Below are 16,622 nucleotides of genomic sequence, written 5' to 3'. Positions count from 1 at the left end.
TAATGAACTAAATTTTGAGATAACTGTAGATATCTAATGAATGAATAAATAATATTCAAATTGTATGTCACCTTATATGTTTGTAATAATATAATTCACCTTATCGGTTTTTTGTTGCTACCTAATATTAAAGGAATATTTGATTTTAATTTCATACTTTCAGATCAATGGATGGAAAAATTGAAGGAATACACTCCCTGGTTCAAAGCTCAAGAAAATATTAAGGCGGATGAATCAAAAAGACCAGGAAAACCTACTAACTACGATGATCTATTTGGATTAGATGGTAGCTTCAAACAACTCACCATTGATTAGAATTCAATTTGTTAATATTTTTTATGCTGGTTTAAATTTGTTGAAACCTTGAAACACATTCCTTTTTTTACTTGATGTTATCATGGGGCATTGGGTTACGCTTATATTATTTGCAAAATTTATATCTTCATTATTTAAGAAGTCATGATAAATTTATAAAAGGTGGTTTAAAACGTCATCAATAATAATATTATGTCATATAGTTATACTTGGATCAGTGAAATATGGATATTTTTAGACATATATGTTTATTCAACTATTACACAATTTTGTAATTCAAAATGATATACGATAGATATTTTGTCATGCATTGGTTGTTATAACTTTTACGGTGATGATAACTGTAGTATTAGGTCTAAAAATTGAAGAACAAAGTCAATCAAGTGTAGCTTTGTTGCTGATACCAAGGTAAAATGGAAATCGGAACAATTGGAAAAAGTAAGATAATCTTCGTATGATGTTTAGTGAAACTTTTATATGAATTTATTTTTTTTTCTTCAAATGCAATCCATTGAATCAAAATAAAAAAAAAACATGTTCACAGCCGTTGGAAAATCTCTTCAATTTATTTGAACTTGATATACCAAATTATGAATCATTTCAAATTAAATCATTAAATCATTATTATAATTATTATCTAGTATTATATGATTATAATTATACAAATTTTATAAAACTTTCGTAATAAATGAAGAAATATCATACTGTCTCTCATTGCTCCATTAGCATTGAACAAACACTTCTATTCATTGTACTTTATTTCTAAACCCCACTATGATTAGGTTTCCAAAATAACTACTTAATACGAGGGTGGTTACTTAAGTTTTATGATATAACAACACTGATGTGATTATTTCAAATCTGACATTGCCATCTTAAAGTTTGACATTTTTAATTGTCAACGCACTCAGAACGTGTTGTTATACGAGTTGTATTCAGATTCTCATTTGACAAACTATAAGATTGAGGCATACTACGCCATCAGTTCCAGTCACATACATACAATATTGCATGAAAATTTGATAACCGTTCAAAAATAGCTCGTGTTAATTGGTGCAAAAAAATGCTGAAAAAATTCTATCGGGTTGCTTCCAGAGAAATCTATAAGATCGTGATAGGCGTCGAATCATCTATCTATGCATATAAATCCAAAACTAAATAAAAATCAACTGCAGTTCGAAGCAAATAGTCCCCTATTTATTCAGAATAACTGGACATATCGTCACCATTCCATCAGAATAAAGCAGAACGGTCAATTCTGAATTGTAAATCAGCATTTGTTTGCCATAAATATTCGAAAAATCAGGTGAACCAATCGCATAAGGCTAATCATCCCATCACAACAATGCAAGGTCTCACACAGCAGCTCAAACAAATATTTTTCGGTTTTCGAAATACTTTTATACTTATTATTTTATTTGATAGGCGTAGAAGTCATCAAGAAACATGTAATATCTTTATTAATTTATATCCTAACCCAAACCCCATAACATGGTCTTCTGCCAGTAAATTAGTCAAAAATTCTAACGAGACTGGTTCAGTAAAAAAATTCTCCAAATTAGGGCTTAGAAAAACTGCATCAACAGAAAACAAATCTTAGATGTTTGTGTCCTGTTAGAAGACGATATCCAGGGAACTTGATATTTCGCAAACATCCGTAATGAAAATTTTACGTGATAATAAATTCTATCCATACAAAGTAACGTTGGTTCAAGATTTGTCAGATGACGATAAACGTGAGGAGTTTGCAGACTTAATGATGGAAAAATGTTACAATCAAAACGATCTCAATTTATATAATGTTATATTTTGCGACGAGGCCACTTTTTGTATTAATGGAAACATAAATCGGCATAATTGTAGATACTGGTCACGTAACAATCCTCGTTGAATACGTGAATCCCACTCTTAATATCCCGAAAAACTGAATGTATGGGCTGGAATAAGCAACAAAATAATTGGATCCTTTTTCATTGAGGGTTCTAGTATTATACCTGAGTTGTCTCGGATACTTCTAATTCCGAGTAAGAATTTTCTATTACATTTAAAAAAACTTCAGACAATAACAATATCCCAAGCGATAATATTTGGCTACAACAAGATGGTGCCCTATGTGTGTGTGGTGAGACGTAGTTATTTTATCGAATGGACCCGCGATAACCCGACATGAATCCTTTAGAGTATTTCCTGTAGGGTCACTTAAAAAACATCGTTTATAAATCCAAAATCTGCCAATATTCAGGAATTAAAAGATAGGAATACCACAGAGATAAGAAAAATTGAGCAGTCAGGGATGTTGCAAAATGCAAAATTTTCTACTTCACAGATGTGGATCTTCTTCTAATATGACACAAACATTTAAGGATTTGTCTTCAGTTGTTTAAGGTTTTTCTGCGCCATGATTTATATAAATATTTTACGGTACCAGTTTTGTTAAACTTTTTACCAACTTACTGACACTATACCTTTTTACTAAATTTGTATTAGTACACAAATTATTAGAGAATATTCGAATTACATGATTTTATTCAATTGTAGCCATATAAATGTAGAATATTTATTGTAATTTTGATGAAGATAATATAGCTATAACTCTGAAATTATGGAATTTAGATATAGAGAATATCACAAAAAATAATTAGTATTTCTTAAGGATTTTTAAAACCACAAAATATACAGGGTGATCCATTTGAAATGACAAAATTCATTATATTTCAAGACAGAGCAGAGATCTGACAACAATGTAGATACCACCATAATACCCGTCGTATCACAAGAACTTTGTGCACAAAATTCACATGTTCTCATCTAATATCTTCAAATTGAGACGTATTATTGCTTAAATTTAGTGATCGGGGTGTAAACTTCTCTTCAATAAATTTAAAATAAGGAATTTTTTAGTCCCGTAAAGACTATAATCCATCCCTAAAAACGAAAGGCAAATTACACATATTAGTTGCATAATTTTATTATAATTGCTCTGGTAAATGAATTTTAATCGGTGAATAGAATTCAAATTTGTAGCCGAAAATCTCCCCGATTTCTTAGACAAACTAAGACGTGATTCCGGATATTCTGGTAAGAATTCTTATAGAATTGAAGGTAATGAGGATGTAGAAGTTATTTCTTAAGAATCCTGTATATGAAGTTTTATTCGACGAGATGAACCACGACATCCCTAGAATCTTTTCTTCAATTTGTGGATTAGGAATTGAACGAGGCCGTTCAAAAATTCCATTGCATAGTGAGACGTTTCTATTTGGGAATTAGGATCAAAGGGATTTGGATCATGTCTGTAGTGACCCTGATATAGAAAAGCTTTTCGTCTGCAGGGCTGTGATTGTGCTGGTTTTGATAGAGGGTATTTCTAAAAAAACATGCTCGACAAACCAGACAGCTATTTGTAGAGTGCTATAAATTATATCTCGTGTTGAAAGTAAATTCGAGGACAACTGAGGCTGTATTGTACTCTGTCATGGGCCATTAGGCTGGTGAACGGATTCACCAAGTTACAGGAAACGTTATGAATACGACAATCCACGAGGTGGAGTTTGGTGGAGGTATTCTCCTGATGACGATGGGAGATGAGGAAGTATCCTCCTGGGCTTAGAGAAATGGGGCCGCCTAGTGCTAACCAAGGGGATGAGAAGAATATATTTGTCATTGGAATTATTTGATTCGATAGTGTGAATCGCATAACGGAATTGTCAATGTTACCGGAGCTGTATTGGAATCGACTACTCGTTAGACAAGACATTCTTAAATAGATAATTGGGTAGGAATGGCTTAAGTTTTCGATGAGAATAGAGAGTAACCCTCCATTGGATTGTATAGGGTTGCAGGATGCTAGAGTATCATACATATGAATGATGCGAAGTAGGAAGGCTAGTAAGAAGCCTTGTGGAATGCCAGACAAGAGAAGTTATGGTTCAGATAAGTAGTAAACGATTTTGACACCTACGGAACGATCAGTTAGTTATGATCAATTTCATAATCGGAGATGCAGTTGGATACTGAGAAGCTTCCTAACAAGTTTGGTGCGTCAGACTTGTCCAAAGATTATTTGGGCATCAATTAAAATTACGACTGCACAGTGTCTCAAGTTAATAAATTCAAGAAAATGTCTCTAAATTCCAGCAATTAATTCACGATACGATGATTAGGAAACATTTTTCGGTAGATTCACATGCTTCACTGACTATTTCTTTGATAAAATACGACGACCAGTAACATATTATCATCTTGTTCAACGGAAAATAGCTATCTAATATTATCGATAAATTATGATGAAACTCAAATAAAATACTTAAATATATAATACTTTTAAAACAAATCCAGACTAATTATGTTATTTGGACATGTTACTGATGATGAACAAGATCATATCAAAACGTTTGAATATTTGAATCACATGATATGTACATGTCAAAAATTATGAAATTTTTTTTCAGCCTACATTTTTGTGGGCAAAAGGATATAAGTAAATTGGATGGATCCAACTTATTTTCATAACAAGTGTCTACAGATAAGATATATCCCAGCCGTATACTTGATACAATGTATCCATTGATTACTGGTAATCTTATGATTACAGTACAATGACTTGATGTCAATAAATAGCTATAACTCTACATAACTATTGCAAAACTAATTTGTAATTGGAATAAGTATATCTAAAAAGTTTGCTTTATCTAACAACCGAGGAGTGAATAAATTTCATAAATGAAAGTTATAGTGATTAAAAAACACTGTATTTTTCAATTTTGTACATTATTATAAACAACATGATATTATTAAATAAATAATACGAGAATATAAAAACTCATAAGCGCGTAGTAAATAAATCATTATATCTTAAGAACACCGATTTTAACGAGGTATGCTGAGTATATTTTAATATTTCTAATCAATGTCAATGACGAAGACTGTAAGTGAAAAATAAGAATAAAATGGAATCGGCTATAGAATTAACAGAAGATAAACAAGAAATTCAATATATAGCAGATGATACAAAGTTTTCTAAACAAATTAAATCTAATCATCAAACCCACAAACCAGACTCATTTTACTTATATTGGGCAGTTTTTACAGGTGAGCTCATTTCATCATTTTCTTAACACTATTTATGTACTCATAGAAGGGGTAAGAATTGAGAAATTATTGAAAAAATATTTGGAATCTTGCTCATTATTATTTCAGTTTTCTTCGCTGCACGTTTAATAAATTAACTTGAGAAAACGACGGAAATTGCCATGTTACATTTCTCTTGCTTGTGTAGCTATCAGAAACAGAATTTTCCGATGAAAATAGTAATAGAGGAATATCTGGAAATGTTTTTAACTTATGAATAAGTGTATCTACTAGATACAATAATTAGAGACAGTGTGAAAAAGCCGATTAGAATAAAATCTCTGCTTGTTCATATTTATTAGAAAACAGATAATGAATAATTAGCATCCTTTAACTTGAGAATTTTATTTCTTTTTTCACTGGTTTCCGAATGACAGGTATAATTTCTATTAATTCTATTATTTTCAAGTTAGTTTAAAATAAGAATTTATCATCAGGTCTCAAAAACTATTTGGCAACATTCTTTAAGAAGTGATGTTTTAGCAGAAAGAAACTTTTTGTACTTTTTTAATTAGTAACAATTTTAATGTCGTATAAATTTGAAACGAATTCCAGTTTAGAATAGTATATTAAAATATAAGTAATAAGGATCATATATATTAAAAAATATGATGATTTCCATTCCGAGTCCGTTCAGGCGTTCCACCCAACCTATTTGCTTAATTTTTTTTTCCATTGAAAGGTATTGATGCACAGATCAGCCAGATTTCATCTAATTTTCACCATTCTCAAGTTATACTCAAATGCGATTTCTCCCTGTACATTACTTATGGGAGTTTTTCACAAACACACGTTCTATCCTCAATATCTCAGGTTCTATTCAAGATAGAGACTTCGTTTTGGTTTAAGAACACTCGCTGAAACACCTTTTGGGTTTTTGAACACTTAAATCGGTTGAGTTGGAAAGGAGCTAGGCGCGGACATTCAATGTGGAGTTATGGATTTTTGTAGGTTTTTGGCAATTTTTCTACATTCAAAGATCTATATATCAGGTTCTAATATAGCTACAGAGTTCGTTCTTTTCTATTATAATGATTTCTTATACTTATTTAATGGATTCGATGCGAGCAAAGTCGTGGGTAAAGTCGGGCATTGTTTTAAATTTTCAAGAAAACATCCCTGATATTTCAATTGACGCAGGGGTAAACGCCACAATTTCTGTTAAAAGTTATAATAACTGCACATTGTTTAAGTTGCAAATGATTCATTACACTACATTACACTATTAAATTTCACTAAAAATTCAATTATTCTTCATTTTGTCCATTTTATCTCACTGCTGTGTCAATGTTCCAAATTATCACAAAGGATAACCAATTTTGATTAGAAAATTGTATTACCTCTTCAGAGAGTGACACTATATTTACTTTGTCAAGGAACTCACTATGATTTATTGTGAATAATATCTCAAAATTGAAATAACTATACACCACGCTCACACATGACTGAATATTGCATCGTCCAGCTAGCTGTAAAAATGAAACTGTTATTCAGAGGCACCAACCAAGTACTGAAAATGGAGTCCATTCTTACACCAAAATGCGTAGGGGAATAACAGTTTTCTCATTCCGAAATAGAAAATGTATTTTATGTACCTCAAAATTCAAATTCAAAATTATGCAGCGAGATTACAGATTCACTTACAAACAAGCACACAACAAAGCAAAATAAAGATAAGAATATAAATAACACATAATATTGCAATATATTAAACTATCCATTCATTTTAAAGTTAGGTCTTTACAAGAAATTCTTCCACTGTTGATTTGTATGTTTTATTCATGTTTCACGACTATATTTACTTTGTCTATAAACTCATTTTAATCTATTGAAAATAATATCTAAAAATTGAAATAACCTCACACCACCCTTACACGTTACCGAATAATGCATCGTCCAGCTGTCAAGATGGAACCAACCCATTACAAAAAATTACCATTCTCACACGAAAATGCGTAGGGGAATAATATTGTTCTAATACCGAAATAGGGAAAGTATTTCATGTGTATATGTACTTCAAAATTCAAAATTATGCAACGAGATTGCAGATTCAATCATAAACAAACATACAACATAGCAAAATAAAGAAAGAATTTAAATAACTATTAAATTTTATTTAACTTTTTTCTTATACATTTTAATATGTTCTCCGTTTTAGGTCTCTTTTGACAGAAAATCAGTTCAAAATAACAGGTAAAAATTTAATGTTTTGACATATTTCCATATTTTTCAAAATATGAAGATAATCAAAATAAATGAGCACGAATAATTATCAAATTTGTATTGTTGCCATTAAGCAAAATTAACAATGTTAATTTCTCAATTGAGGTACTACTACTATTGGATATACTATTCCCAATTGAAGACTCTGTATTTTGATACCATTAGATACATAATTTCTGAACGCATCTAACAAAAACACTCGTGAGGGCTTATTAAAAAACCGATAGAATTCTAATGTCTAAATAGAAAAGCCCGCAACTCCCATTTTGTTTAAGGCTGACCGCAATCCCTATAAGTTTACTTGTACTGTTTTTGTCCCATTACTTTCTCGAAATTGATATTTGGCCAATATTTCCATCCTTTATTAGAAAAAAAAAAGTTGAGTCTTCATTAATTTTTTTTATAGTTAAATTTTTGTATCTATTGTGAAATTTGGTGCTAAGAAGTTACAAAAAAGTTATACAGATGGAATGAATTCATTATAATTAAGAATATCGAAACACATTAAAGTTAAATGATAATAATCATAAACGCCCTTCAGTGACAGGCAGATCTAATTTGTAATAGGGAAAAGTATGTATTGAGAAATTTTCAGTTTTTAATTGACTGCAATACCAAAGTAAAAACGAGTAAAGTCAGGTGATTACCGAGAGAGCTCGGTATTATGTACTAGCCGCAAAGAGTTATCTACTCAATAGTGAAATTAATTAATTAATTAATAAAGTCTAATAATGTAAGATTAGATCATTGCGCTGGCTATTTTATGGATCCTCACCCCGCTATTCGCAGATGTCTATATAGAGCATCGAGATCTGACATGTGGCGTTTGGTAACGTGGTAGTGCTTTGTCGTATAAGTGTTTGCAAATGTCAACAGTATATTAATGATGGAATATTGAGGTCGATGTTTCAATTACTTCAAAAGACAAATAACAATGAATAGTGATGATCTAGAAAAATATCAAGATCAATTAATCCTATAAAATGTCGAAAATGGAAGACGAGCGAAATACGTTGAAATTGTCATTAAAATGGTTATTAGTAACGGAAAATAGGGATTTTTTAACATAAAAAGTGAGTTCATATATTTTATAAAAGTTATATTTTTGAATTATTATCTATACTTTCATCTAACCTGTAAAATGAAACATTGAAAAATAGGTTCCCTAGAATAACAGGTCTAGGTAACTAGGTAAATATTTGGTTTAACGAACCATACGAAAATGACGTCATAAGTCTCTGTTCTAGTGTAGGTATTCATCATTTTAATAGTTATACATTGGTAGTGCATTTAAAATGGTTATGATTGAATGTTTAGACATAACAAAAATCTTAAATTTTATTGCATTTATCAAGCTGATAATGTGTTTGTCGATCGAAAAATTCTTCAACTATGAATATTTCATTGAATGTATTATCTTATTGAGCATTTAGGAAGAAAATGATGGAGAAGTATATAAAAATAGAAATTACAAATTAAAAGTTTTCGGTGGTTCCTTAATTGGAAATAGTTTTAGAAAAGTCATACAACTTGCCAATTATCTAATTTTCTGACCAAATTTTATGAGTTATCTCACTTGTCAGTATTTTATTTATATATATTATCGAAATAATGGCAAAGAACAATGCAAAAAATGATACAAATAATGCGATACAATTGAAATACAGGATATGCTCATTAACAAACATAGAATAAATCTTATGTTTGCCACCATATGGAATGACAAAACAATGTGCTCTAGAATGGTTCATTCGGTTGTAAAAGTCCTACATTTTTTGATCTTTTTTCAGAACATGGTTGGTATGATTCTTCTAGTTTTCAGTAAAAATTTTTGAAAGGCTTTCTGCAAACAATATTTTATAACTAAATTCTATGAAATCTATACCTTTTTTATATTTGTGAGTATTTTATTGGGAGATGTTTAGTACTTCCATCCATAAACTATTTAGATCTGGAACTTTTTCTTATCCCCATGATGAAAGACTTGGTTTCAAAATTTGAATGATACATCCAACACATTTTTCAATTACTCAAAATTTATCTGTTAACTCGTATTAATGTATAACTATCAGACAACCACCTTCAAAAAACGCCTGTTTAACCTTAGCAATCGATAAATAATTATCGTACACTTGATTTATTTTGTCTCACTTTTTAACCTTATGTCCTTGGATCTTCGATACCTCGTTGGTAGAGATAATAAAATGTTATCAATGTTTTTCCAAAAAATTAATAATAATTTTATATCTCGGTCAAAATAAAAGTGACAAAGAATCAGTGTTTAAAAAAAATAATTGTCCAATATTAGTGTTGGGAAAGAGATAACCATATCACCAAATAATAACAGAATACAAACTTATGTACATGCAAAGGATCTACTCAAAATTAACCTCAGATATTTTCAATTATTTCTATTCGTTTGGTCTTGTTAGGAAGCAAAAATTACAAGAAAATAAAAGATAGCTTATGTTTTGGTAGACATAAGACAGCATCTTTGTAAACACTATACTTGAAATGCAATTGACATTACGACCGAAGTGACTACTTCTCAATAATTTTCTAGCGAAATGAAATGGAACTGACCAATTGGCATATTACGATTTGTAAACTAAATCTTCCGAGCAAGCAACATTTTGAAGGCAGATTTGAAGCCGTTTACTTTATATTTCTTATACGAGGGCTATTCAAAAAGTAGGGTGTGATTTCAAATTAAAACTAAAACCAGGTACTGAACACATTCTTTACTGATACCACTACATCAATACTAACAATTACACTATCTGGTGCGTTTCGCTAACCTTGTTATCATCTTCAGAGATAAAAGATAAACTTAAATTTACTAACTTTACTGTGCTAAATTGTTAACTTGTTTACGATTTGTTCCTCGTATCGGTATACAAACAGCAGTTATATCCAACAACTTTTATTTATTAGAAGAGCAGCTATACAAAAATAATCTTAAAATTAAAACTGTATCTAATAGAGCTACATTATATTTTTTCATAAAGAACGAAACTAAATATACGTTACTGAATTTGTGGCCAACAGGAGAACGGTAAAATAAGGTTATTAGCTAATTCTAAATGCCTCAGATCAGTGACGTCCCGCTATGAACTAGACCTGTCGAGATCAATACTAATTGCGTCCCGGTTGACCATTTTTTCATCTACAGGCTAGGTTAGGTTAGGTTAGGCTAGGACATCCCCATACTTGGTAGTTATAACAGCAAGAGAAGGGGTGTTATGCTAATCAGTTAGTATTATGTACAGAGTGAGTTTTATGTGTGGAACGCATCAATTATCTCGGAAACTTCTTGTACGAATTTTATAAATATTGGTGCCTTGGGATATACCCGGTTTTATGATGATATCTACATTTTTGTCAGATCCTTCCTTTTTCCTGAAAAATAATGAACCCAATATATTTTGTGTTTTTCGAGATCCTTAAGAAATACTGATTATTATTCATGAAACATTCTCTATACCTAAATACTATCATTTCGGAGTTATAGATGCAATTACAGTATCTTCACCAAAGTTAAATAAATACTGCACATTTTGATAGCTACGATTGAATAAACTCGTTTAATTTGAATATTCTCCAATAATTTATGTGCTAATTAAAATCTCGTAACAAGGTCTAGTGTCAGTAAGTTAGTAACAAGTTTAACGAAACTGGTGCAGTCAAATATTCATTCAAATCAAAGCGCAGAAAACCTACAACAATTGAAGACAAACAGACATTTGTGAAAAAATAGAAAGAATACGAATTTTGAAGAACATAAAGTAAAGGTGATTACAACAATTGCTAAAAATGTTTTCCATTTACTTAAATACAACATGCTATGCCATTTTTAAAACTTAGCAATACATTTTGCAGCATCCCTGACTACCAAATTCTTCTTATCCCTGTGGTAATCCTATCTTTTAATTCCTAAATGTTGGCAGGTTTTGTTTAATGAAGGATGCTTTTTAAGTGTCCCCACAGAAAATATTCTAAAGGATTTATGTCGGGTGATCGCGGGGGTCATTCGATAAAACCACACCTTCCAATCCATTTCCTAGGAAAGACATTATTTAGGTATTTTCGCTTGGGATATTGTTATTGTCTGATGTTTTTTTAAATGTAGTTAAAAATACTTACTTGGATCGGGAAATCTCCGAGCCAACTCAGGTATAATACTATTTTTCCTTAGATCTAAATACGTCGGACCATTTTATCACCAATTATTACAGCCCATACAATCAGTTTTTCGGAATATTGGGTGTGGGACTCACGCATCCAACAAGGATTGTTACCAGTATCTACGATGATGCCGATATACGTTTCGATTAATATAAAAAGTGGCCTAATCGCAAAATATAACATTGCATAAAAAATTTGAATCGTTTTGATTGTAACATTTTTCTATCATTAGGTTTGTCACGTTCAATTTTCATTACAGATGTTTGCGAAATATCAAGTTCCCTGAATATTTGTCTAGTATTTAAGTGTGGATCGTCTTCTAACAGGACACAAACATCTAAAAATTTGTTTTCAGTTAATGCAGTTGCAGTGTTCTGATTTGGATAAATTGTTAACAGAATCAGAACATTAGCTGCAATAAAATGCTTAACCAGAATCCAATATTTAGATATCGATAATTCTAAGTTGAAATTTCTGGAATCGTTGGTGATATTTATACTGAACACACTATTTACACTACCACTAAACCAACATTCACAATTACAATGTCTGAGGTGCGTTCTATGACGCAGTTATAGTCTTGACTTACCTAATTAATAATGATTTTTTTCATCAATACAACTTCTCCATCGAAAAATAATTCCAGCGAGAATACCTCCTTGGCAGGAATTTTCACATACATTTCTTAACTACTAAAATATAGAGTGGGCTGTAAGGTATGTCCTTATTTGAGATTTTCTTATATTACAAGGAATAAGTGTGAACATTCTCGTCAAGGAGATTTTCCCGCTGGAATTAATTTTCTCCCCAGAAGTTGTATTGGTAGGACAATTCAGTATAAAACCAGTCAAGTAAGTCAAGTTATTATGCCTTAATTTACCTTCACTCTCTGACGACGATAACTTGGTTATCGAAACGCCCGTCAGACAGTGTAATTGTGGGTGTTGGTGTAGATTTAAGGTAAACAGTGTGTTCGCTATCGATAATTCTGGGAAGTATTGTTAGTTTACACAGGTATTTAGTACCACATTTATTAGATAGTCTTCGGGACGCAATTCATATACAACCCTCACAGTAACCCGGATTAAAATGTGACCGTGGGACGCAACTCGTATGCAACCATTCTAATAGAACTATTTTTATACTTAACAGTCTCAATACTTATAGAAGAATTATTAATATTAATTCTATGATTATGACTGATAGCGTGATCGGCAATACCCGATTTATCTATTCATCCAAATTTTAAATAAGACAGGTGCATTTAAAACCCGTAATATCTGAATTTGCTCAACAAACTTGTCGCCATTATTAAAGCTAATTTCATAAAGACTGCTCACTCTAAATCCAGGTTATTATTGGTAGGATCACTTAAAAGTTTTCTTGAAGTATTGTTGGATTTATGAAGTAATTTCTAGCTTAACTACTGACGATATATTCTGTCTTAATTCTTTACTGTATAAGAAGGATTGAAAAGTCATGAGAAATATTTTTTTGTATTTTTATGTATTTTTATCAGTTGTAACTGCATACGTAAATGCCTAATTTGAGGAAAAAGACGGCAACTATTGTTTAAAAGATTTAAAAAAGTGACAATATCACTGGGCTAACTGTATACACTATGTTAAAAGATAAAAATAATTTTGAAAATAGAAAATATCTTGTTTGTTTGTTAGATTGGGAAAAGTTCAAACATACTTCGTACCTTCAGTATTAATAATTGGATTGGAATGATTTAAATGGGCAAGGACAAGAATTGAAATAATTTTCATGACTGCTAGGAGCAAAGACAAAGAAGCTGATAATACTAAACATAACCTTTTATTTTAGAAATGTCCGGAGTTCGAAAAACGGGAATATCAAACACTAGATGATTGTACTTAAAAGTATTTTTGGCGTCTCGGAAGGAAGCGGGATGATTTTTCTACTAACCTAACTTAACCATGTATTTCAACTATTGATATTTTCTGTCTATATTTAATAAATTGAAAAAAAAAATCTAAATATAGGCACTACCACTGACTAGTTTCGACGTTGTTGCGTCTCTTCGAAGTGGCGTACCGAACTCTCGTTCGGAATCTTTTTTTCGAACTGAAGACACAGCTATTCGGCGCTGTTACTTGATTCATGTAGTTCTCTTCTGGTGAAATCTTCACTTCCAACTGCGAACCAACCGCCGTCTATTGCTAGAGATATACTTGACCAATGGTTCGCAGTTGAAAGTGAGGATGTCGCCAGAAGGCGTTTACTGAGGAATGTTTAACAACTTGATTCCAATTTGCAGCGACTGCTAGCTGTTCGGATTAGAGCCTACAAACGAGAGTTCTCCTTGTAATTGCGATTCATTAGGAATGCCAATTTCGGTGGATTGTCTTGTGTGTATGAAGTAATATAATGAAATCCAACTAAACTAAAGTCATATTGTCTTTTAATCGAATAGTTACCGCATAGTCGTTAATTTTGAACTTTCAGCAACTGTTGTCAAGTTTGAAATAAAATGTTTAAGAAAATTATATCTTTGAATTTAATTCACGTGTAAAGAATGTATATATGAAATAACTGAAACTAACAATCTTCACTCATAGAATGAGGCGTATAAAAAGCAGTATGTTCAATAAAATATTCAAATGTACGTTTTCAGTGCAGCTGTTGACGGTTGTGAGCGGTACATCAGTAGTGTGGACATCACCGGTGATACCAAAATTAACTTCCAATGATACTCAAGTAAATCCACTGGGAACACCTGCAACCACAACAGATATTTCCATGATAGCTGCGTCACCAATTATAACAAGTCTAATCGGAGCTCTAGTACTACCCCGTTTATCGGACACTATTGGACGAAGAATGTATTTACTAACTATGGGTGTGGGTTTACTCATATCTCACATTTTGTTAGCATTCAGTGCTTCTGTATTATTGATAGTTATCTCCAGATGTATCGTCGGAACTTTTTTAGCTGGATCTTTCTCTGTTATCCCAATTTATGTAACAGAAATTTGTGAGGATCATAATAGAGCCAAGTTTGGATGTTACTTAGGCCTATTCCATCAAATAGGACATTTTTATTGCTTCATTATAGGACCTTATTTTAGTATGAGAATTTTGACACTTCTATTGATGATACCAATTATTCCATTTTTAATTTCCTTTTTCTTCTTGCCCGAATCTCCTGCCTACTTACTATCTAAGGGAAAAGAGAACAAATGTAGACAAGCTCTGAAAAAATTGAGAAACACCAAAGATTCATCGAAGATTGAAAGTGAGTTTCATAAATTAGTAGAAAGTGATAAAACAAAAAACTTTGCTACGAAAAGTCCTGGTTATCTATCGTTTTTCACAAATAAGGAAACTAAAGTAGGATTTATGTTGGCTCTATTGCCATGCCAAGTTCAAATACTTTCAGGTATCACTGTAATAATGTCTTTTTTGGCGCCTTTGTTTAATTCCGCTAAAACAAGCATATCAGGCGACCATGTAGCTATTGCCGTTGGAATACTTAAAATCAGTTGCTTCTTTTTAACTTCAGCAGTTGTAGAAAAGTTGGGAAGAAAAAGAATGTTGATATATTCATCAGTTGGGTCTGGGCTATCCCTATTTGGTTTGGGATGTTTCTTTTATTTGAAACATATTAACTCACAATTACTCGACAAATTGGGATGGTTGCCTCTTACTTTGATCCTATCTTATGTTGGTTTCTATTCATTAGGTATTGGTCCCATTCCAATGGCAATTATGCATGAAATGTTTTCCGCTGAATATAGGGCAGTAGCAGGTAGCTTACTCACTACTATAGGCAATATTATGATGTTCACAATTGTTTTTAGTTTTCCTTTGATAACTGCCAGTATCGGCTCTCATTGGGCAGTGTGGGCTTTTAGTAGTTTTTGTATTTTTGGAGCTTTGTTGATTCATATTTTTCTGCCAGAGACCAAAGGGAAGAGTTTATCAGAAATTCAAGATATTTTACAGAGTTATTAAAATTTGTAATAAACGTGCATGTATGAAATGTATTTTTATTTCAATATTTTAGTTATTAATTTTTTTTATCTCAAATTAATAATATTATATCTTCATTGGTAAGTATACAATCAATGAAGATTATGCTTGATTATTTTATTCTATAATACTATTCGACATTCTTCATCATAAGCTTGTGTCAAAAAAGTGATATATGTTTACTAAAATATTATAATTTTCCTCAAATAACTTAGTTGTTTAGGTAAACGCAATTATTTTACCGAAAAAATGTACTTTGAAATTTGGATGTTTCAATTACTGAGATTCATATTACGAGTAAATTCTAATTTGATAATGATTATCCCTACTTGAAAATCAACGTATTTTATTTTCATAAAGCTCTGTATACAGACATTCGTGAGCTCCAAAGCAGAAAACATGCTTTGAGCTTATCCAGGTTCTCAAATACTTATTCTGGACGAGAACTGTAGAACGTAATCAAGTTACTTTCTTCGAAGCGATCTGGGAAGTGTGTCTCAATTGAATCGTCAGTTCTCATTTCAATGTCTCTAGAAGTGCATGCATTGCCAACCTCCAATTTGAATAGATTTTTAAGCAGTAGACATTAGTCCTTAAACTTAATACAAGATATGTCAAAAGGAAGCTCACTTTTGTATTGCTTATTGTACGAACGCAATTATTTGAAGAAGCGCGATAGGTATATTGATCGGAAGCATGGCTCATGGGAATTCAATGCTATGGAGCGTTTCTCGGAATCTGACTGTGCATTATGCGTACGTGTGTTTTAC

At 31.5% G+C, this 16,622-nt stretch overlaps 2 protein-coding genes and 1 long non-coding RNA gene across 4 annotated transcripts in view; 2 read left to right on the top strand and 1 right to left on the bottom strand.

Moving 5' to 3' along the window:
* Window positions 1–1,017, top strand: part of LOC130895248 (alpha-tocopherol transfer protein-like) — a 41,142-nt gene extending 40,125 nt beyond the window's left edge. For both annotated transcript variants that reach the window (XM_057802459.1, XM_057802460.1), the window contains exon 6: window positions 164–1,017. In XM_057802459.1, the coding sequence (XP_057658442.1) occupies window positions 164–315 (152 nt within the window). In that variant the 3' untranslated portion in view covers window positions 316–1,017. The remainder of the gene's footprint in view (window positions 1–163) is intronic.
* Window positions 1,018–5,161: 4,144 nt separating this feature from the next.
* LOC130894777 (facilitated trehalose transporter Tret1-like) lies at window positions 5,162–15,852 on the top strand. Its single transcript, XM_057801761.1, has 2 exons — window positions 5,162–5,406; window positions 14,495–15,852. The coding sequence occupies exons 1-2, from the start codon at window positions 5,265–5,267 to the stop codon at window positions 15,832–15,834; spliced, it is 1,482 nt and encodes a 493-aa protein (XP_057657744.1). The 5' UTR covers window positions 5,162–5,264; the 3' UTR covers window positions 15,835–15,852.
* LOC130894778 (uncharacterized) lies at window positions 10,579–12,158 on the bottom strand. The gene is made up of 3 exons (XR_009059386.1): window positions 11,812–12,158; window positions 11,153–11,728; window positions 10,579–11,067 (listed from the first exon to the last, which is right to left on the bottom strand). It is a non-coding gene; the product is annotated as an uncharacterized LOC130894778 (long non-coding RNA).
* Window positions 15,853–16,622: the final 770 nt, after the last annotated feature.

The sequence above is a fragment of the Diorhabda carinulata genome, chromosome 6 (genome assembly GCF_026250575.1).
Source record: "Diorhabda carinulata isolate Delta chromosome 6, icDioCari1.1, whole genome shotgun sequence".
Lineage (NCBI taxonomy): Eukaryota > Metazoa > Arthropoda > Insecta > Coleoptera > Chrysomelidae > Diorhabda > Diorhabda carinulata.
The sequence above is the reverse complement of the archived record's forward strand: the minus strand, read 5'-3'. Positions and strand labels throughout refer to the sequence as shown.